Source organism: Pochonia chlamydosporia, chromosome 1, assembly GCF_001653235.2.
Source record: "Pochonia chlamydosporia 170 chromosome 1, whole genome shotgun sequence".
Lineage (NCBI taxonomy): Eukaryota > Fungi > Ascomycota > Sordariomycetes > Hypocreales > Clavicipitaceae > Pochonia > Pochonia chlamydosporia.
In genome coordinates, this window is record NC_035790.1 from 1,825,468 (window position 1) to 1,846,644 (window position 21,177).

The following is a 21,177-nucleotide window of genomic DNA, read 5'->3' on the forward strand; positions in this document are numbered from 1 at the left end:
TGTAATTGTGAAATCGGAGGCATCTAAATCGAAGCCTTTGTTCAATCAATGAATACAGAATACCAAAAAGGTTCACTTTCACTGGCTTCGTGCAGCCAACGGATAGATGTGGTCGGTCGATTGGTTGCGGCCGCTCTTGACGAACCGACAGCTACCACTTCAGATCACGTGATCACGCATCCGCTGACTAAGACGACGCGGTACGCGTCTGTTCACGGCCATCACGGTCAGACATGAGGTATTGAGATAACCTGCTTGACAACAGTAGGTGACAACACAACAACTTTTGGTCATCACGAACGAATTGATTTCCGCCTTCAAATGTTGGTCACTATTTCTCAACATTGCCGGTTGGACAGTAGATCGTCGGCTTCATGACTCGAAACAACCTTGCCGACCAACTCTCCTGGCTCTTAAGTAACGTCGCGTTATCCAAACCACCTTTGCCAAACTTTCCGTGTGCAATTGATGCTTCCTCGCTCGACTTCTCGCAGCCGTCTTCCGCTCAGAGTGGTACAAACTTACAGCCTATATCGTCTTCGACCCCGAGTGCACAGACGAATACCCGCCCACGAACTCTCGCGTCAAAACATGCCATCAATCTAACTGGGTGGGGGGAGGATTTCGTGGATTCACCCCAAGTGATATTGGTGGACGACAGCATGGTTCGACTGACTTCAACTACGAAGTCCAAGCGGCCAACTCTGGTCTCTCAACCGCAGCAACACCTTCCAACACCATCTGCCACTGTTGAGTCACGGGCTGCAGTTCGCCATTTAACAAATAGAAGCGATGCTGGTGAGCAAAATCGTTATTCACTCCGCTTTCACCTTGCTAATTCATTGGTAGTCTCGAGTACGCCAAAAAGTAGGCGGATGGCCTCGCCTTCAAAGGAAGGTACCACTCGATCGATCATGTCGCCAAACCCAAGCTTAGACTTCACCGATTTCGACGCAGATGATCTGGAATGTATGGACCTCACAAAAGATCTCACTGGTGTAACAGCCTCGACAGAAAGAAGTGATGATGTCCAGATGTGGGATACCGAGAGTGCATTATGGTCGCCACCACCCCGTAGCGGCAAGAAACGGAAGAGTAACGACATTAGTCGAGCTCAGGGCGTGCAAAAGGAGACCTTTCCTGATGTATACGATATCCTCGGCACCGAACCCCCTGCCTCAACTCCCGGATCGCGGTCAGCACTACGGCGTGCCGGATTGACAAGCACTTCAAAATCACGTCGCAAACGAGACATACAGGAAACGTCTGAGGATGTCTTAGGCGACCTGGGCAGCGACTCCCTTCAAGACTTGATGGTGGGAATGTCCTCACCTTCTCGCCATGTGTCTGATAGACGGGATCAGGGGTTGAATCTGAGAACGCCAAAGAAGAAGCCTCCATCACAAGAAACGGACAGCAATAAGAAAAGGAAGGCGAACCCATACGAGGAGATTTTACCACAGGACAAATTTGAGACAAATGGAGCATCCATGGAAGCGGTGGATGATCATGACTGTATTCCGGATTCGGACGAGGAATTTCTCACACCACCTTCACATAATGCATCTGTCGTTTGGCAGGAAAAGAAGTCTAGTTTAAGTGCTCGGAAAGATCCCGGACCCAACCCGATTTCCCGAAATCAAGACAGTGCTGTTGTGAGTGCTATGAACTCGCCATTCCTTCAGTCCCATAATCGGAACGGAGCAGACTCCACAGGCATTGCCTCGAGCTTTAGCACGGACAGCACCAAAAGCGATGCATTGGATTTCACCCCTGAGCAAACTATTCCTTCAAGCCAAGTACCGAAGGTTCTCGAATATTTATCTACAAACTCAGAAGCTCTGGCTGAACGGCGCGAAACCATCTTGCAAGCAATCCAGCGCAATGGCAGTGACTTTCTGAAAGCCATCAACGAGAGGTGGCCAAAGGAGAGACGCAGTCAAATTAAAATCGAAAAGGAACGGCTTCTGAGGCAGCAGAAAGCAACTCAAGAACTAGCGGACGCTTTGCAGTCATACAAAGAGTTATGGGACAAAAGAGAAGCTCTGGCCCAACGGGTGGCGCAATCGTATGCTGACGGCATTGATACTGACGATGACGAGATTCGACTTGACGAACTGACAGATGTTGTACAAGAACGTGAGGAAGGTCTCGCGAAACTTGTGATTGCAGCTGGATTCGACGAATCTACCTTGCCCATGCTTACGCCGCCGCCTTCTTCGACACCAAAACGGGGGAACAATGTGGTACTTGGCACACAGCCGTTGGGTGCAGGAGAAGTCCGCATGCCGCGTAGCTCGCGAGACTCTCCGGCACAGGCTTTGTCTTCGCAAGTCGTCCATCAGACTCAACTGCCTGGCGGGTCCCAGCTGTTGACGCGACAAACAGCACCACAATCAGTGCACAAGAATTCCAACAGAACTTTGATATCAAGGGATGACGAAGCCCTCACAGAAGAACTATTCCCTAGAGAGACGCTGCCGCCAACAGAAGGTGCCAGGACACGTCGAGTTCGCATTGCCTCACCTGCAATGCCGGAAATGGAAGACGACATGTTCTCCGACTTTGACGAGTCTGACTTGCGACCAGCGGCCATAACACGAACAAAGAATCCATCAACACACTCAACTCGTCCTCCTAATCCCGGCCACGCACATGATAATTTCAGCGATTTCAGCGACGATGATGACATGTTGGCGTTTGCTCAAGACTACGAGACTCACCAGTCGTTTGAGACCAAAGCCCCAGGGTCTCGCCACGTCTTCTCCGAAACTTCGGGAAACATAATGCCTCCTCCGAAACAAAAAGCACAAAACAAACGGCCGCTCGCACCTGCCCTACCAGAGCTCAGGATTCCACCGGAATTGATGAAGCACTCGTGGTCACCAGAAGTACAGAAAATGCTCAAAGACCGGTTCCGAATGAAGGGGTTCCGGCACAATCAGCTAGAGGCTATCAATGCGACCTTGGGAGGTGAAGATGCATTTGTTCTGATGCCAACTGGAGGCGGGAAATCCTTGTGCTACCAGTTGCCAGCAATTGTCAGAACCGGAAAAACAAGAGGGGTAACCATCGTCGTGTCCCCTTTGCTGAGTCTGATGCAAGACCAGGTTGACCACATGAAGGCCCTTGGCATACAGGCTGTTGCCTTCAATGGAGAATGCTCTGCAGAGTACAAGAGACAAGTTATGAGCGCCTTTAACGAACGGAGCCCGGAACACTTCATTGAGCTACTATATGTCACGCCTGAGATGGTGAGCAAGAATGCTGCTTTTAATAATGCGATGCAAACCCTGCATCGTAGAGGCAAATTTGCTCGGCTGGTCATCGATGAAGCTCATTGTGTCAGCCAATGGGGCCACGACTTTAGACCAGACTACAAAACTCTTGGTCAAGTCCGAACGAAGTTCTCAAATGTTCCTGTGATGGCTCTGACGGCCACGGCGACGCAAAATGTGATTGTGGACATCAAACACAACTTAGGCATGGTCAATTGCCAAGTGTTCTCGCAAAGTTTTAATCGTCCAAACCTGTACTATGAAGTTCGGACAAAAACGTCTAATTCGAACGCTACCGAGAGCATTGCTTCATTGATAAAGGCGAAGTATCGCAACGTCACTGGAATTGTGTACACAATTTCAAGAAAGCAGGCCGAGGATGTTGCCCAAAAACTCTCTGGCCACGGAATTGCCGCCCGCCACTATCATGCAGGTATTGACCCTCAAGAGAAAGTCGAAGTTCAAACATCCTGGCAAAAAGGGGATGTCAAGGTGGTTGTTGCCACCATCGCTTTTGGTATGGGCATAGACAAACCTGATGTCAGATTTGTTATGCATCATGGCTTGCCCAAGAGCTTGGAAGGTTACTACCAAGAAACGGGCCGGGCTGGTAGAGATGGGAAACCCTCCGACTGCATTCTGTTTTATGGAAAAGCGGACATAAGAGTCCTGAAAAAGCTAATTGCAGACGGTGACGGCAATGACGAACAGAAAGAACGCCAAATGGTTATGCTTAACCGTGTCACAGCCTTCTGTGATAATAAATCGGATTGTCGACGCACTGAGGTCCTTCGCTATTTTGGAGAAGACTTTGTGCCAAGCCAATGCCAAAAGGCGTGCGATAATTGCCAGGCTGGGTTAATCTTTGAACAGCAAGACTTTTCAACATTTGCTATAGCTGCTATTCGGGTTGTGCAAGTGCAGCAGCGTCTGACAGCTAATCAGTGTGCAGACATCCTGCTTGGCAAGAAATATCCGAACCACGAGGAGAGGCTTTCAGACGAGCACTATGGTATGGCCAAAGGATTGAAAAAGCATGAAGTGGTTCGGGTGATTGACAAGTTGTCGGCTGAGAAAGCCTTTCACGAAAACAATGTCGTTGGAAACTATGGCGTAGCCATTCAATATTTGAAAATGGGATCTACCGCCCGCCTATTTCTCACTGGCCAACGGAAGCTCATGCTCACGATCCAAGTTGATGAAGAAGCAGGCACACGGACGAAGCCAAAGGCTAAAAAGTCGACCAAAAAGAAGTCCAAGGAACAAGATACCTCGGCGATGCAGTCAACGTATGTCTCATCACCAGTGGAGAGACGCAAAAGGAGGACAAGAGCCGCAGAGAGCGATGAAGAAGAAAATTTCCCAACCACTTCCCATGGCTATGCCAATGATGGATTTGTTGTCTCAGACGACGACATGCAGCAAGAGGATAATGAAGAGGATGAAGACGCGTTTGAACCTCTTCCCAAGCACCGTCCCGCAAAGCCACCATCCAAAGCCGCGGGAAAGAAGAAGGCCGCGCCGCCAGGACCTCCGATCACTTCTGACAAGCGAATGGAAGATCTGCCAGAAATCCACCAAGATCTAGTTAACACGTTTGTCAGGGAAGCTCGAAAAGTGGAAGAACACATCCGCAATAAGAAAGAACTCAGGCGACCCTTATTCACTGAGAGAGACTTTCGAGAAATGGCCATCAACTGGACAATGTCTCTGGACAGAATGAGTAGAATTCCCGGCATCGACGCGAGCAAAGTCCGAGAGCATGGATCAAAATTACTTCCAATCCTGAAACGACATCACGATCTATATCAAGAAGTTATGGGAGCCGATGACCCCGACGGCAACGATGACGACCAAGAAGTAGTCGATTTGATAAGCTCAGATCTAGAGTTCGACGAGGAAGAGCTGGACCAGGCAGGAGAAGGCGTCGACTCGCACTACTTTCAACCCAAGTCACGACCCGAAGTAGAAGCCTTTCACAGTAGACTCCAGGGTCTAAGCAGTCAGCAGCAAAGTCAACAGAAGCCCAAATCGTCATACACGCGCGGTTCCGGTGGTGGCAGGAAATTCTCCGGCGGCAAAAAGTGGCCTCGGAAAGCTTCCGGTGGTGGTGTTCCCAAACGCAAGGGGAATAATTTCGGCGGCCGAAAGGCCAGTGGTTCCTCTTCAACGTCACGATCAACTGCTGGCAGCAGTTCGAAACGAGATGGGAAAATCGTCAAGAAGAGTGGTGGGGGTATCGGTCTGATGCCATTGTAGTGCTAGTTGGTCGTTATTGCTGTGGCGGTATAAACACTTGATGATGCACGAATATGAAGTATATGCATGGATGACGTATAGAGGATGTACATAAAGACTTGCTAGTGGCTTGGTAGCCTGCCTGGGCGCTTGCCGTGGCATTCGGCGTTTCAGTGGGACAAGAACCGACCTTGGTGGTCGGGTATATATATACAATAACAATTGAATCAGATTAGCACTTACATCACATCACCATTACCAAATGATACCAAGGGGACATGTAGACCCCTTTGCTTCGTGAACGCTTGTAAACACACATCATTCAGCAGAGAGATTGAGGAAATTCAAATTATGTGTTATATTATCCAGCATTATTTCCCTATTGGAAAACAACGATTCATCTCGAATGCAACTCGCATAAGGTAAAGCAAAGAGGGAATGGGGTATGTATGTAGATAACGTCCCGTCACGCTTCGCCATGGAAACAACTCCATCGAACTGCATCATGCCCGTCGTATGATCCCATCCTTGCAACGTTGATCTCGTAGTCGTAGCAAAACTAGCTCAGAAAGAAAAGCTCAAGGCGAGTAGAGTAGCAATGCAAATGAGGTGCCTGAGAGGAAGTACAAAATTATGTGGCCGAGTGAGACAAGAAGAGCTAGTTGACGCTAGCAAAAGTTGAGGCAATGACTGCCTGCATAAGTGAATGATGATAACTCCAAAGCAAGGTACGCTTGCTTAGCTTTAGGAATGAAAATGTCGGGAAAGGTAGTGGCAGATTGCAAGTAAAAAGAGTGATCACAGCAAAGTTATTTGCTTGTACGTCTCAGATGAAAGATATTCTCTCCATCGAGATCCCTGATCCACCTGTCTTTGTTTTCGTCCAGTGCGCCACGCTATAAAATCTTCGATTAAGCTTGAGCAAAATGTCCACGACGGTCATAAGTTCTTTGACCAGACTGGTCACCCAGCCTGCCAACAGTATACAGGATCTATCGCTGGCTGAAATGTATGCTAATAGATTGTCGATAAAATACCACCATTCAGAGCATGCTAAAAGTACAAAATAGTCCACGCTCACAGATGGTTTCAGTGTCGCCAACGTGGCTTCGAATCCTTGGGATCTGCACTGATCTTCTTGGCCGCGGATCGGCTAGCAGTGGATAACTGAGGGCTGGCACGACCGGTACTGCCATCTCCGCGTTTAAAATGCGGTAAAAGACTCGTTCGACGATGACTTGAAGCCAAAGAGCTTGCCGGGCGGGACAGCTGACTCTCTTCAACGGCACTTTCGGAGCCAGTAGGCTGCATCGAGACTCGACGATTTGAAGAGAGGGCTGACATGGAGGTTTGCGAAGTTAGGCGAGGTTTGGACAGAGTCTGTTGAGAGTATGGACCAGGTGATGTAAGTCGCTCTCGAAACGATAGCCTTGAATGGCCTGTTCTGGAAGGGGTGTCATCCACCTTTGGCGACTCCGAAGCGGCCCTAGAAAATGCTCCCCTCAGAGTAGGGAGTTTTGATGCAGAGGATGGTGTTAGCGCAGATACTGATCGTTGTGTCTGCGGTGTAGTTTTTGTATATGGACTTGGTGTAGTCAAGCTAAGAGGTTTGAAGTGATGCCCGGTATCAATATCTGTCGTGTTGGTAGAGGCATTCCAAGGAGGCCTTAGACCAGTAGCGGGACCTGGACGCCCAGGGGTCCTTGTGTTGGTGGCAGGGGTAGCAGCAGATGAGCTCGCGATGGTTGACAACCTGGAACCCGTTTTCCTGTTGAGGTAAGACGCGGGAGCAGGCAAGGAGGAATGTCTTCTTCCTGCGGACTGAGAAACATTGTTGGGACCAGGGGAGCGACCCTTGCTTTTGGGGAGAGGAGTGTGCGGTTCGAAACCAAGGGTCGTCATAATGACCGAAGATGGCGGGGAGCTTCCTGGAGTGTCTCGTCCGCTGCCGACGGTAGACCTATCATTGGAAAGCATGCTTGAAACAGAATCCCGGAGTTGTTGACTCTTTCTGTCTGCCTGAATGTCGTCAACGATGGCATCCATGTCTCGCATTTGTACTTTCAAGGATTCCCACCGAGTCTGCATGTCATTGTGGAGGCGGAGAATTTCCCCATTTACTGTCAAACGATCTTTGACACCTTTGTCGATTATTGACAGGACTCGCTCGATGGCAGGGCCGTAGTGCGTCTTCTTTGCTTCGTAGCTCTCAATCTTTTTCAGCATGGTTGGCGGGCTTTGTAAATGTACTTCAGTGTCAATGGCCTCGCCAAGCTTGAGCAAAGATCGCTGGACAGACTCGTGCATCTTTTGTGCTTGACGGCCGGCTCCACGGAAGACAATAACCCAGCGGTCCTCGCCCAACTCCTTGCGCAATGATTCTGCATCCTTCTCTAGCTTCTTGTAGCTACCATCCAGACCAGTACGGCGCATTTCGAGTTCCTCGCATGCTGTAGGAAAAGACTTCTCAGCTCTAGCCTCAAATACCGATAGACGCATGGGTAGAAAGTCCAGGGAAGCTCGCAAAGGCTGCATTCTAGCGAACAGAGCTAATAGACTGGAGTCATCCTGAGAAAGGCTGGGTGTGCCTGGGGAGCTAGGGCTCATGGGTACCGAGGGCAGACTGAAGCGGTTTGGAGCTTGCAGACGGACACCAGGCGGCGGTGTATCCTCGACAATGGTTTCGAGGTCACCAATGTCGACGTTATCGCCTCCAGCAGCAGCTACCACGCTCTTGTGGCGACCTCTTCCATTTCGAAAACCAGCCTGCTCAACTCGTCCATTTCGCCCTGGATATCTCCCAACACGTTGTTCCATAACTCCTCCCACTCCATGGCAATTTCGACCTGCACCCGCACGCTTTGGAGCGTGGCACGAATGTGTTCCCATTCATCAAGGATCATTTCCATTTGAGTAACCGCCATTTTTAGGTCTTCTGAAGGAACATGAGAAATATCACTTCGTTTTTGCAATTCCTCGATGGCTCCAACGTAGGCATTGATCAAGTCCTCAAAACGAGTAATGGCGTTTTCGACCTCCTCCAGACCTTCTCGCCCTCCAGCAGCTGCCCATTCGACATCGTCTTCACTGTCAAGGCCACCAATGACTTCTTGTGCCTTGGATATCCAGCTTCGTATTTGTTCGGAGGCATTGATAAGAGCTTTTGTAGCTACATGAGCGGTTCGAATAGCGGATACTTTGCTGGACAAGGATTCAGCATCAGGGAGTTGCAGCGAAGTCAGTTGAGCGAGTTGGTTGGCAAACGAGGCACGGGACAATGTGTATATTGAGCCGGGTCGGTTGTGTCCAGGCGTAAAGTACGAACCCAGGCCGGGTACATAGTCATTCGAGGACGCGACGGCGGGAGGTGGTGTGACAGCAAGCGGTAGCGTGTCCTTCGGAGGAGGAGGAGGGGGAACAGCAGCAGGAGCATTGGTTTCTGGGGGAGATGGAGGGCGAGTCGTTCGTTCGATATGTTCGCGTCGTGTATCAAGAGTGACCTTGGTGCCATTGCCATTTGTGTGGTCGGGCAAGCGGTACTTTTGGGTGTCCATGGCTAGAGGTTCTGGCGTTCTGATCTCGGGCAACTGAGGCGTGTCAGCGGCGACAATTGGCTCGGCCGTCGAATTGAGCAGGGCCGACGTGGAGGCGCCTGCGCCTTTCCAAGGCCGACCGCGCCTTGCAATGATCGAACTTATGGAGTTGGCTTGGTGTTTTTCGTCGAGTTGGCGTAGTTGCTGCTCGTCGAGACGACCAATATGGTCGTTTTGCAGTGTGGGAGCTGCTGGTGATTGTTTGGATGTGCCAAAGCCAAGGGCCTTTAGTCTTGCCGCAAGACCGGGCGAGGTTTTACGAATAGCGGAAGGTGGAGGTTGATGGTGAGACTGTGCAGAAGCAGGCGCGTGGGTGTAGGCGGCAGAATTGTTGTTGTTGGGGTTTGTGGTTGTGCCACCGGTGAAGCTTCCACTGCTGGAGGTCCGAATGGTGTTGTTTGTGGTACTGCGGCTCAACGCGGGCGTGTCCAAGGGAATGGGGATGGCGTTTGGTTCGTCGGCGCTGGTGGTACTTGTAGCGGAGGTGCTTGTGGCAGCGAATTGGCCACGTGGGACAGGGAGGTCAGAGATGTCGTTGGGGACTTCGGCAAAGCTCAAGACATCGCAGACCGCATCTTCGTCTTGTTGTTTGTCAGGGTCAGGATGTTGATCTTGGATTTGTTGATTGTGTAGAGAAAGAACGGTTTCGTCGGCAATAATGTTGGTGCTGGGTACAGTCGCAGCATGGGCTATAACACCACCACCAGCTTGGTCGGAGGTCATGTTAGGGGCGGCTCAGGAAGACCAGTTGGCTCCAGAAGACCGCGGGAGAGCTTGGGAATGTCAAGGTTCTCCCGAGGAGCCAAAGGGACAGGCACAGGCACAGTTCCCCCGTGGCACCCCAGGCAGCATCCAGTTCAGGGTACAGCAGAGGCACGTTGGGTGGAGTCTGGCAGGAACTGCAGTGTGCGTCGACGCCCAATGGGTGCGAAATGATGTCAAGTAGTGACGGGACCTGTTGATTGCTGTCGCCGAATCAATTAGTGGGCATGGGAAGGGATCCCAGTCAGGAGACGGTTGGTTCAAGGTGTGTTGGTTGGCTGCTTTGGCCAAATACAGCAGCGGGTTGGTGAAACCGGGAGTCGAATGGCGATGGACCGGAATAAGCTGGTTGAAGCTCAAGCACACAATCTACCAATAGATTTCCAATGCCAGAAAACGACCTCACTTGTTGGACTGGCTCTTGCTGAAGGTCTCTGCCGGGAGTGGATGCGGATGTCGTGGTAGAACCATGAGAACAAAAAGTGGGGTGAGGGGATGATCGTTTTGGTGTCAAGTTGAGTCTGTGTCAGCAGAAATGGTTGGGCTGACAGCTTGTTCAACAGCTCAGCTCCGTACGCAACAGGTCATCCAACGGCCCAGAAAGGAGGGCTGGGATCCACGAAGCGATTTGGTCTGATGTGATCTTGGTCCAATAAGTCCCCAGCGTCGTGCAGCAAACGGTATGGTGTCTGTGGTATGTCGTCTGCAAGGCGTGCAGGTGAGATTGCGGGAACATGCAGGAGTAGCTCCAGACGTGCAGCGGGTAACTTGGGATCCCGAGATGCCTGTTTATGGCTTTGCCGCAAGGCGTCGCCAGGTGCTGCTCGTTATATTGCTGTATGATGTAGTTTGTTTTGCTTTGCATCTGTGGTGCTTGTTGAGCTCAGCGGTGTTCAGGGGCATGAATGAGCGTTAATATTCAGATGTCAAGTTGCCCAGGGGAAAGGGGGGATATGTTGAGTGAGCTTCAGCCGATTTCGCAGCCCGTCTTGAGGTGTTGTATACTGTTGAGCCAATGGATTTGATGCTTCCAATCCAGCTCCTGCCAATATCAGTCGAGTTTTCCAGTTAAGAACGTCCCTGGTGACAGCTCTTTCCCTGCCGACAGCCGTCAAGTGGACGTGCGAGCACCGGCACCGCTGACAAGCACCGGGGAGCCCGGGGACAGGAAGGGGGAAGGAAGTCGGGCAAGCCAAAGTGGAAGGAACAAGGGGAAACTGGCAAAGTCGCGAAAATGAAGAGAAGAATATACCTGTTTGAAATAAAGAAATGAAGGAGACGACAAACAGAGAGAAAAGGAGTGGAAGGCGAAAGGCGAGTCCATACAAGTAAATTACTGTTTGGGCCCTGGCTTAGAAGACTAAGGACAGGGAGGTGTCGTGGCCGGGGTTATGAACGAGTGGGCGTCGGAAGAAAGTCAGTTATTAGAGCTCATGGTATATCGGATAGTTCTGAAAAGACTTGAGCACGCGTCACATGAACTGAATGCGATACGAGGTAAGGAGTGCTCTGTCCTTGAGAAGGGGAAAGAACAAAATACTTCGAAACGTCTCCGGAAAACAATAGCAGGGCAAGGGCAGAAGGGCAAGCTTGTTGTGGCCCGAATTATGAAGCTGAAACATGAGATAGCACGGAGTACGCTGCTACGGTTCCGACGCAGATCATAGTCTGGACTCTGGGGTCATTTAGTTCACGTGGCTCAAAGCTGTGCTGGCGCGAATAGTGCCTCCCTGTTTCCTTAAGTACAATTGTGTAGAAGATGGAATCCGTAAGTGCAACCTTGAGCCTGAGCTGGGCACCAGGCGGGAACGCGAGCGCGCCTAGTGTGACAGAATGATATTAAATGGGCTTTCGCGTTATACGTGTTCGTGCTTGGTTGCTATAGTTTTAGTTGACCCGTAGTTATCGTACGGAGTAAGCATGCATAGTGATATTTAATACATTACACTCAATGTCAGGTTTGTCAGCTTCTGCTTGGGAGCACCTGGATCAAATATGTTCTTCTTCGGTGCAGGTCCCAGCTAGCTGGCAATTACTATTACGGCATCAATGGAGCCATGTTTCCAGCTTGAAATTTATGTCGTATGCACGGAGTACAGTACCTACTAAGTATTGATATATTCGTTGCTGTGCTCTACCTCTACAACACCATCTCACTTGCGGTACTCGGATACTCGTGTTGTACTGTCTTGACTCTCACTTTTGAGCAAAGATCAGGAACTGGTGGGTGGGCGGAAGTGAACCCTGACACCGGCGCCATCTAGATCAATTCATGCCGTCCATGTCCCGTCGCCTTTCGACTGCCTGGTGCGCCACTTTTACATTGATGGCTTGCCCAGTTCCCCAACTTCCAAGGTTGTTTCTTGTAAGGGGTACCGGTACCAGCAAGGTATCTTGGTAAAGTATGTCGCCAGTGTCTATCCCGGGGAACATCAGGAGCATCAGACTTGTATTAAATTCTGTGCAATAATGACCATTGCTCCTGAATGCCTTTGGGATTTTCTCTTCCACGAAATAATACACCGTATTCGCCATCACAGACGTGCTTCAATGTCTTATCCCTCATCAACTCACCTGGCCCATCCCTGGGAAATGAAATGGGGCTTTTTTTTCGCACTCGCCCCCAATCAAACAGGGATTGGGATTGGGGGACAAGGATTGTCGCCTTGTCACCTTTTTTGTGTATGGATCCCATTTCCCAAGTTCTAAAATTGCACTTTCGATCCCGAAAGTTGGAGATATCCGAAAAACACGGTCAAGGCTTTCTATCATTTCTTCAAATGGCAGGGATAGCAATAGTCCTTGCTTTGAGTGAGCAACTGGCTCAAGCTGTTAGTTGGTCTGGCAACTGTGTACCGGCATCTTTCTAAAGTTTCTTGTGAACGTTGGTGTCAACGTTTTCCTCGGCATCATACAATAGTGTTATGCAAGAATTATTCACGTAACCTTGATCAAACAAGAACCCACACAGAGCCCAGCCGGTAATGCTCCATCCCTTGCCGCGGATATCATTCAATTTCCTGGGTCTGTGCCTTTTTGCTTCCCGATTCGTGCCACGAAAAGCCTTTCGCTTCTTATTGCACGCGTCCACTTGCCATTGTCTCACCGGGAGTTTTCATCCGATCCAACAGCTTTGCCAACAGTGCCTGACTGAAGTGAGTACTGTAGCCCACTGAACTAACAAAAAAAGCAACTGAATATGCACGTCATCTGTCACTGCGTTGGACTGCAGGTGTGGAATGTGAGTGGCGCCAGGGTCTTCTAAGGGGAGGCTGTAGGATAGCTTCCCACCTTTGGACCCATGGACTCAACAAAGAAATGTGACCTCAATTGCACTATTTTGCTCAGTAGTGTGAACAACCAGGAGCTCAAGTATCCCTCGTTTCCGCGAGAAGATCAGATATCCTCAAACACTCGTGACGTGCAAACCATGGCCAGCCACACAAACACACAAGCTGACATCGCGAACGATTTCTCGTCGTAGTAGAGAAAGACTGATAGGTAAGAGGAGTCGAATGTTCTGCGAGAGTCAATTCAGAAGGGATTTCATGTTACGAACAAACCTCTTCACCGTCCCAAAGCCCTATCGTCGAGGTCTTTACTTGGAAAAGGAGCCTGTTGCCTCGTCAGCCCTCCAGGTTAGACGCGATCGTCATCTGTCACAGCAACTGTCACAACAGGAAGTACCAGACTCACTAAATTGACTTCAAATCCCGCACATTGCCGAGTAACCCTCACTCAATGTGACTGCTGACTCTGTCAGTGGACATTTCGAGCATTCCAAAGACAGCTTTGTGGTGACGAAATTGCGCATGGTCATGGCTCTCCGTGACACACACCCCTCCGGTTGCCCTGGGATATGACACAAACAGTCCCATCCAATCCAGCAACAGGACAAGTACCCTCACGACTGGCTTGATTCAGAACAAATGGCTGGCTCAATAATTTGCACTTTACCGTAAACACATACCAACGTGAGTAGGCTTGTAGACCTTGGATGGTCCTCAAGGGCGGTCTCAAGGATATTGTGCATAGTGTAGAAAGGAAAGGGAGGCTTGGCCCAGTTAAAGAGTCAAGCTTGTCCACTCTCGATTTGATTTGATTTGATCGATATTTCCACGCCACCAATCAACCAGACTTCAGAAGTGAGCCAAAGCGTCCTCCGTCGCTACTGCCTTTTTTGGCTTCGTGTTTGTCCAGCAACAGCAACGGTCCAAAAAACAACAAGCCAAGCAAACAGACTGCACATATTTTCTTCATTTTCGTAAAGTGGTCTGCATCCGTCTCTTTTCTCTAAAATCCAGCGGCCCACAGATTATAATAAGAGAGACTTGCGAACGACAACCAAAATCCGCTTCATCTACAGCTTACAGACCGAGACCTTGTCAGTGTGATTGGCGACGTTGACGCAGTGTGACGGTTGCCACGAATCCTCGACACCGAACCAACAGTGACATTACTACAACACAACCGACATTAAGAATCTGGGGAAACCGGCCACCATTACCGAGTGCAACAATTTCTGGTATTTACAGACAAAAATCTGTCCCAGTTACGTTGGTGACAAGACGACTGCTAAATACATCAAAGCAGCAACAACCGCCTGCTTCTGCATCACCATTACCGTTGTCTAGACCAGGTGTGCAGCTTGTCCATCGAACAATTCTCACGGTAGTGCTCTGTATCCAATCTCCAATTTCTACCCCGGTCCTGGTCCGTTTCACACACCAAACAGCTCCCCGCCTTTGTCACGACACTGGACACACCAAAACCGCGTCAGGACGCAATTTCGAGCTCCAGACATCGGCTGGTCCTCACCCATTTATCAGCCAACCACCAGACGCCTTCATCACGCTTACAGTTGTTCGGTCCCCCAGCGGTCGAACCCCTGACCACCACCACCCACTCTGGCCTTCCTCGGATCTTCCGCAATCTTCACCTCCCAGCCCTACATTGCTCTGTCGACTCATTGTTTGCTTTCCCGGCGAAGGTCGAGGACGCAACGTCTTGTTCACCCGCTTGTTCCAGCACCACCGCGAGCGCCTGTCTCGACTGTCGCCTGGGGCTCATTGCGCCGCTTGGTCGAGCCGCATCCAGAGCTTCAGCCGGTTCATGCACTAGATCAACCTCAAGGCCGCCAGCGGTCCAACTCATCCACTCCCCAGTCCCGCCCGGACCAAGATCACAGCTTCAGTCACTCCCGAGACGCCAGTTCCGGTCGATCTCTGCTTCCGAAATCCCTCTCTGATAGTTTATACGACCCTCTGCTGCGCGCAGTCGACGAAACCTGGACTCCCGGCATGGCTACTGTTAATGAGCATCAGATGCACCGGTCCGCCTCTCCCGAGTCTTCTCCGACACTGGCCATTGGAGCCTGCCCCGAGTTGTCACGATGCGTATCAACTGCTTCGTCTTTATCGCATGGCTCAGCCACCGATGCAAGCTCCCGTGATTCTCTAGGTGGCGAATTGTTTTCTCGTCAGTCATCTGGGTCCTACCGGTCATCGCGTCAGTCAGATGTGTCCAATATCTCGAGACAATCAACCCACAGTGTGGATAGCAAAGGCCGAAGAAGGGGTTATATGCGACCGCAGGCGACGGATTTCGCTGCCAGCGCCAGATCAAGAGACAGTGTGATGTGTCTGGGAAGCATTGCTCACTTGCAATATTATTTCGCCAGAACTGGCCTCTTGGACGGTAAGGGTGGTCAGCTTGCCCGCAAGAAACCAAATCAGCGTGCCACTCTGGACTTGTCGCTCCTTGAAAGCACGACCACCGGCCCAAGTATACTCAGCTCAGATGTGGACTCGTCCTATGCCTTCATGGGGAGCAGCCCAGAGCATGGAATCCATGGCATGGAAGCAAATGCTACTGTCGACTTCCCAACAGAAGGGGACGATGGCGAGGACTACTTCGAGGACAGCTTTGCTGAATCGGATCCAGGCATGTTACCCCCAACTGTGAGCACATATCACCAAAAAGAGAACCCGATTCCGAAGCCTCCCACGATAGATGAGTTGAAGGCGGAGCTGGAAACGTCCCTACGAGATACCCAAAAGGCGCTGGAAGAAGTGCAAGCCCGCAAGACTGGCTCGTTTCGAGAAGACCCGGAGGTGCCGCAACTGGCCAATATGCCCGAGGAAAACACACAAGGCTGGTACGAATTGCAAGGCATGCACATCCTTGACGTGGTGACATTAGCGATCCGGGCTGCCAAGATGTATTACACAGCACACGAGATGCCTGATCGCCTGGATGCCATCAAATCTGAAAAACAGATCCGAACTGACCTTTTAGCTGTGATGGAAGTTCTCAAGCAAATGGCTACCAGAAACTTCAAGGGCGGGTTGAGAGACGAGGAAGTTAAGACCATGGTCGGCTGGGTCGAGAGTGTCTTCGACATACTCATCAAAGAGCACGAAATCGAACTTGCTGAGCGAGCGGAACGCAAGAGCTGGATATGGCTGAACGGTGACTGGTCTGGACGTGAGGTGGAACGAGAGCTGGCGTTTCTCAAGTCTTTGGATTCCGAGGGTGAACCTTTGCCTGAGTGGACACCCTTATCACAGGCATCTGAATGTCCAACGCCATTCCTCCGCAGCCTGCAGAACGGACTGAAGCTTGTCAAGCTGCATAATGCTGCTGTCAAAAAGTCCAGAAGACGTTTTGGCGCCATACCGACCTTCCACAACGACACACAGAAACCATACCGATGTGCCGACAATCTCCGCTATTGGGTCAAGGCAGCCGAACTCCGCTTCGAGGTGCTGTTGAAGGTTGATGTCTTGGGAGTTGTTTATGACAATGGACCCGAGGTATGGCACGACTTTGAGGCAGCCATTATCAAGTGGTGCAAGCATGTTCGTGAGGAGCTTGCAAGTGAGCTGGCACAATAGGGACCTCCGAGTGTTGCTTAATTTCAAGCCAAGCACTAGAACAACAGCAGCGCATTATGACTAATGTCGACATACCCGGAGTTAATATCTCAATGGTTTCTTTTTGTCACTTCGGTTGGTTTTGGATTTATTGGAATTGAGATATGTCCGGGTTCATTACGGTATGCTCCTTTGTAAAAGCGGGAGTGAAAGCCTGACGGGAAAGCCATGCTATTTGCACACTACACCTTTTTACCACAGCCGATTACGGTTTTTTCTTTCTCTCGTTACAGAGCATTTTGCATTCTTCGACACACTTAACATCTTATCCATTTATCCCGGATCGCTTCTCCGTGGGTGGGCGAGGAAGAGTTCACTACAGCATAGCACAGCACAGCGTTGCATTGCATTGCAGAGCGCAGCACAAACAAGCAGATCGTTTTGCGGCCCATTTTTTCACATTACATACGAGATCATCACACAAGGCAACACCTCGTACACCCCTTTGTTCAATCTAATCTTCTAGCATATACCCCCATTGCATAGGCTCAGGCGCGAACACACACACACACACACACACACACACACACACACTATTGCAGATAAAAGAGGTTGCGCGGTGGGATGAAATCGAGCCTCGCGTTACCTCGCTACTCTTTGTTTTTTAAGACTTCAGCAATGAGGGCAATGTAGCAGCATTGTTCCGTTATTTGTAGATAGAAGATTTAACTAATTGGAAATTGAAGTTTTCACTCATCAAGACGTCTCTCTATGGCTTGTGTATGTCACTGAATCAAGCTTTCTTGACCAACACCCCCCAAGTCCTAGGCAACAGGCTATAGATTTCGTCATCTTGAACAAGATCATTGGGGTTCTCCCATTCCCCGGCCGCGAGGATAACCGGCTTGATATCCCGATTGAGACGGCAGCCACCAACGAGTGCGCACCAAGTGCGATTCCAGCAGGCTACATACCACCACCATTAACACAAGACGAACTGAAGAGTCGGGGCAATCGGCCGCCAGTGGGCTTCAGAAACGATGCAAAAGCACCCAAAAGGGACGTACCTTGTATAACACGCGTCCAGAAATCTTTACTCCGTCCATGCTCCCAAAACACAAACCTACCCCCCGGCTTCAACAACCTCCACACCTCCCTCATCACGCGCCGCGGATCATCCACCGAGCACAAAACCTGTATACAGAGCACCGTGTCCATGGATCCCTCCGTAATCCCATGCTCCTCGAGTACATCGCTATCCTCAATCCCACACGTCACGAGGGTATACTTATCCTGGAGGTCATACTTGGCCAGTCTGGCGGAAATATCTGCCGCAAACTGCGGGTTCGGCTCCACGCCGTAGATGGCGGTGATGTTCTGCGCTGGGAGGCGGTGAATCTGGTTTCCTATGCCGGGGCCGATGTCGAGGGTGACGCCGGCGGTGGAGAGGAGGAGCTGTGGTACGGCTGTGGTGTCTTCGTATTGGATCCATGGTTCTTCTGGGGGTGTGTTAGAATTGTTGGGTGGTGGAGGGGGAAGAGGACTTACGACATGTTCGGAGGAGGGTGGCGATGCCTAGATTTTGTATTTCGGAGATTTGTGTAAGTGCGGTGATTCCAGTGGTGGAGAGGAGGTGTTTGAGGGCGGCGAGGTGGACTATTTTCGTTAGTGAGGAGGGATTGTAAGGGGAGGGTGAGGTTTACGTTTGATGGAGAGGGGGATGATTCGGAGGGGTTGGAGGATGGTGTTGAGGCGGTCTTTCCACATGGTTGATATGGAGGATGTGGGAGGGAGGTATGAAGGGGGATGTGTGATATGGAGTATGTGGGAGGGATGAGGAATTGTGTGGGAGCTACGGTAGGATTTATATATTCTGGTGGCTCACGTGCAGGGGTGGTGAGATGTTGGCTGTGTGACTTGTATTAGGAAGGAGAATGAGTGATGCTAGTGCTGGTGCTGGTGATGGGGTATTGGTGCGTTTGAAGCATCTGATACACACTTCGGCCAATACCGCATTTTGGGAGTACTCCTTTGCACACAGGGCTATCTATGATTTATTGTTTTTATATGGCACAAGATGTTTAACATGGGCACATATATCACATGTTGACTACTTCAATGAATACCAGGTCCAGACCAATTTTTTTATATTTATTCTTTTTCATATGTTTTTCAGTATCAAAACACATCTACCACGCAAATACATCCAAATCCAACCAAAACACAATCTCACCCCTACTGAACATCAACCTTTCGGATCTCAGTCCACTCCCTCTCCACCTTGGGCACAACCACGACCAAAACACCATCCTCCATCCTCGCCGTGATACCCAGCCCATCCACGTCATCCTTCTCCGACACCCCCACAGGCGGCAACTTCACATCCCTCTCGAACATGCCGACGCGCCTCTCGCCCGACACGAGGCTCTGGATAAAGGCCTCGTCGCCGGGTCTGTGAGCCACACCCGCAACGTTGAGCGTGTTGCTGTCCGGGTTCCAGTTCACGCCGACGTCTTCCTTCTTGACGCCGGGGAGAGCAACGTGCACGACGTACGAGGTCTCTGTGTTGAAGACGTCAACGGGTGGTGAGAATGCGTCGGTGTCGTTGGCGGCGTTACCACGATACTGCTCCGCCTGGTCGCGGATGTTCTGGAAGAAAGGGTGATTCATGAATCCTCGCATCATGGCTGGGAAATCGAATGAATTTCCGCGGCATTGTCTTCCCCATGGGCCGGGGCCGTGGTGACCTCGTCCTCCGCGTCGGAAAGCACCTCCGCGGAAACCACGCCCGCCTCGACGACCGGCTCCGTAGGGGGGAGGCGGGTATTCAGCTTCTTCGGGGGCGACTTCTTCTGGGTCGGGCATGTCTGCGTCCATGGTTTCGGGGGATTCGCCCTTTTCGTTGTCCTTCTCGGCGCCGGATCGCTGGCCCTCTTCGTCGGTGCCCTCGTCGCAGTGTCGGTGGTGGCGGCCGCGACGGCGGCATCCGTGATGGCGGGATCGTCGACCGTGAGAGTGGTCAGGGCCGTGCCACTCGCCCCAGTCGAAGTCAGCGTCCCAAGGACCGCGACCTACTCCTGGGGGAGGAGGAGGATGTGGTGGTCCGCTGTGAGGACCATGTGGTGGGTGATGAGGGTGAGGTGGTCCATGATGGAATGGTCCAGCAAAGGGGAAGCCGCCTGAAAAGGCCGGGAATGCAGGCTGCGGGTTGTGATGATCTACGCCATTCCCTGGGCGGTTTTGGTTTTGAATAAAAGCCGGGATAAAGTCCCAGAAGTTTTGGGGTTGAGGATGAGGTTGAGAAGGTTGCGGGTGTTCTTGGTCCTGAGGCATTGTTACTGGTATTGAAGTGATTTTGTCGATGTTAAATATAGTAGGAAGGGGACGAAAGTTAAAGAGACTGATTCTCTGAAGAAACAAAAACTTCAAGAGCACATCTCCGGCCATGCAACATGTTTATATACTCATCGCCACATGTCCGCCACTCATCCAGGCACAAATCCACGTAACCGCCCTGCAAGGCAGTCAAAAGTCAACGCAACCGCCTCACCAGACTGTAATAGAATGCTCCAGATGCCAATAGATCCAGTCACCAAGGTACGTCGATAAGGGTTGTGCATCACCCAGTTCCAGCAGGCAAATTGGTCGCCGCGCGTCCACACGCGGCCTGGTGTAAGTCGGGTGTGACAGCCATCCCCGAGCTCCGATGTCCGACATGTTCAAATTTATTCGCCGCGCGGGTTCTCAGAAATGAGAATTGCGGCAAGGCATGGCTTGAACTAGTGCGGGTTAGCTGCCGATATTCCTGATTGATGCATGTTGATTTCTTGGTTGGGGATTTTGGAAGAGTGGTTTTCTTTCGCCACTGGGGATGGAGTCAACTTTGGTAGGACTCCGGACTCCAGAGTAAAAGGCACATGCAGCCACGTAAGAAGGTTAATGGTGTGAGGTTGGGGAATTGAGTCACATTGAATTTGGTGACGCCACTTTTCTGGAGCCGCGTGGCTAATTTCGCAGTGGCACTTGACAGACATGTGCTTGTCTTTTTTTACTGTAACAAGACTCTGTCTGATTGAATTTCATGTGTTGTCAATGTCTGATGTTGTTTGCTGTTGACGAGTGTTTCGGGGATGGAGCATTTGTTCGCCTCCGAGCGGGGACTTTTACGGGCAGCAGCCGGACGTGCATGTCCGGTTTGAGAGTGTGGTCCCACATATCGGGACGCCATACGGTTGTGTATTGTATCCTGTTAGCGTGTACATCACTTTACTTGGCAGGGCAAATTGTGGGGCTTTCTCCATTGAAGACTTGGGTCTGGTCTGATTGATAGCATGGATAGGATGCTGTTAGAGTGCCTGCAGGCAGAATCAGCCGCACAGCACAGGCATCATCGTCGAGTTTTGTGCAGCTGACTCTTGTTTCATTGATTCA

The 21,177-nt window shown here is 50.8% G+C and overlaps 8 protein-coding genes across 8 annotated transcripts; 3 read left to right on the plus strand and 5 right to left on the minus strand.

Moving 5' to 3' along the window:
- Positions 1-914: 914 nt before the first annotated feature.
- On the plus strand, positions 915-5,537 carry VFPPC_00444 (RecQ family ATP-dependent DNA helicase; the record flags this gene model as incomplete). Its single annotated transcript, XM_018280458.1, has 1 exon — positions 915-5,537. The coding sequence occupies one exon, from the start codon at positions 915-917 to the stop codon at positions 5,535-5,537; it is 4,623 nt and encodes a 1,540-aa protein (XP_018148560.1).
- Positions 5,538-6,605: 1,068 nt separating this feature from the next.
- Positions 6,606-8,123, minus strand: VFPPC_17399 (Karyogamy protein, KAR9; the record flags this gene model as incomplete). Its single annotated transcript, XM_022429111.1, has 1 exon — positions 6,606-8,123. One exon carries the CDS (start codon positions 8,121-8,123, stop codon positions 6,606-6,608), a length of 1,518 nt encoding a protein of 505 aa, XP_022285872.1.
- A 116-nt stretch (positions 8,124-8,239) lies between these two features.
- Positions 8,240-9,832, minus strand: VFPPC_17398 (Karyogamy protein, KAR9; the record flags this gene model as incomplete). Its single annotated transcript, XM_018280459.2, has 1 exon — positions 8,240-9,832. One exon carries the CDS (start codon positions 9,830-9,832, stop codon positions 8,240-8,242), a length of 1,593 nt encoding a protein of 530 aa, XP_018148561.2.
- Positions 9,833-10,797: 965 nt separating this feature from the next.
- VFPPC_15143 (hypothetical protein) lies at positions 10,798-11,195 on the minus strand (the record flags this gene model as incomplete). The annotated part of the gene is made up of 2 exons (XM_018292896.1): positions 10,798-11,088; positions 11,181-11,195. The coding sequence occupies 2 exons, from the start codon at positions 11,193-11,195 to the stop codon at positions 10,798-10,800; spliced, it is 306 nt and encodes a 101-aa protein (XP_018148562.1).
- A 1,977-nt stretch (positions 11,196-13,172) lies between these two features.
- On the plus strand, positions 13,173-13,355 carry VFPPC_15144 (hypothetical protein; the record flags this gene model as incomplete). Its single annotated transcript, XM_018292897.1, has 1 exon — positions 13,173-13,355. The coding sequence occupies one exon, from the start codon at positions 13,173-13,175 to the stop codon at positions 13,353-13,355; it is 183 nt and encodes a 60-aa protein (XP_018148563.1).
- Positions 13,356-15,171: 1,816 nt separating this feature from the next.
- On the plus strand, positions 15,172-16,767 carry VFPPC_12781 (hypothetical protein; the record flags this gene model as incomplete). The annotated part of the gene is made up of 1 exon (XM_018290558.1): positions 15,172-16,767. One exon carries the CDS (start codon positions 15,172-15,174, stop codon positions 16,765-16,767), a length of 1,596 nt encoding a protein of 531 aa, XP_018148564.1.
- A 772-nt stretch (positions 16,768-17,539) lies between these two features.
- On the minus strand, positions 17,540-18,513 carry VFPPC_17397 (Methyltransferase type 11; the record flags this gene model as incomplete). The annotated part of the gene is made up of 4 exons (XM_022429110.1): positions 17,540-17,712; positions 17,814-18,245; positions 18,295-18,402; positions 18,450-18,513. The coding sequence occupies 4 exons, from the start codon at positions 18,511-18,513 to the stop codon at positions 17,540-17,542; spliced, it is 777 nt and encodes a 258-aa protein (XP_022285873.1).
- A 468-nt stretch (positions 18,514-18,981) lies between these two features.
- VFPPC_00446 (HSP20-like chaperone) lies at positions 18,982-20,079 on the minus strand (the record flags this gene model as incomplete). The annotated part of the gene is made up of 1 exon (XM_018280460.1): positions 18,982-20,079. One exon carries the CDS (start codon positions 20,077-20,079, stop codon positions 18,982-18,984), a length of 1,098 nt encoding a protein of 365 aa, XP_018148566.1.
- Positions 20,080-21,177: the final 1,098 nt, after the last annotated feature.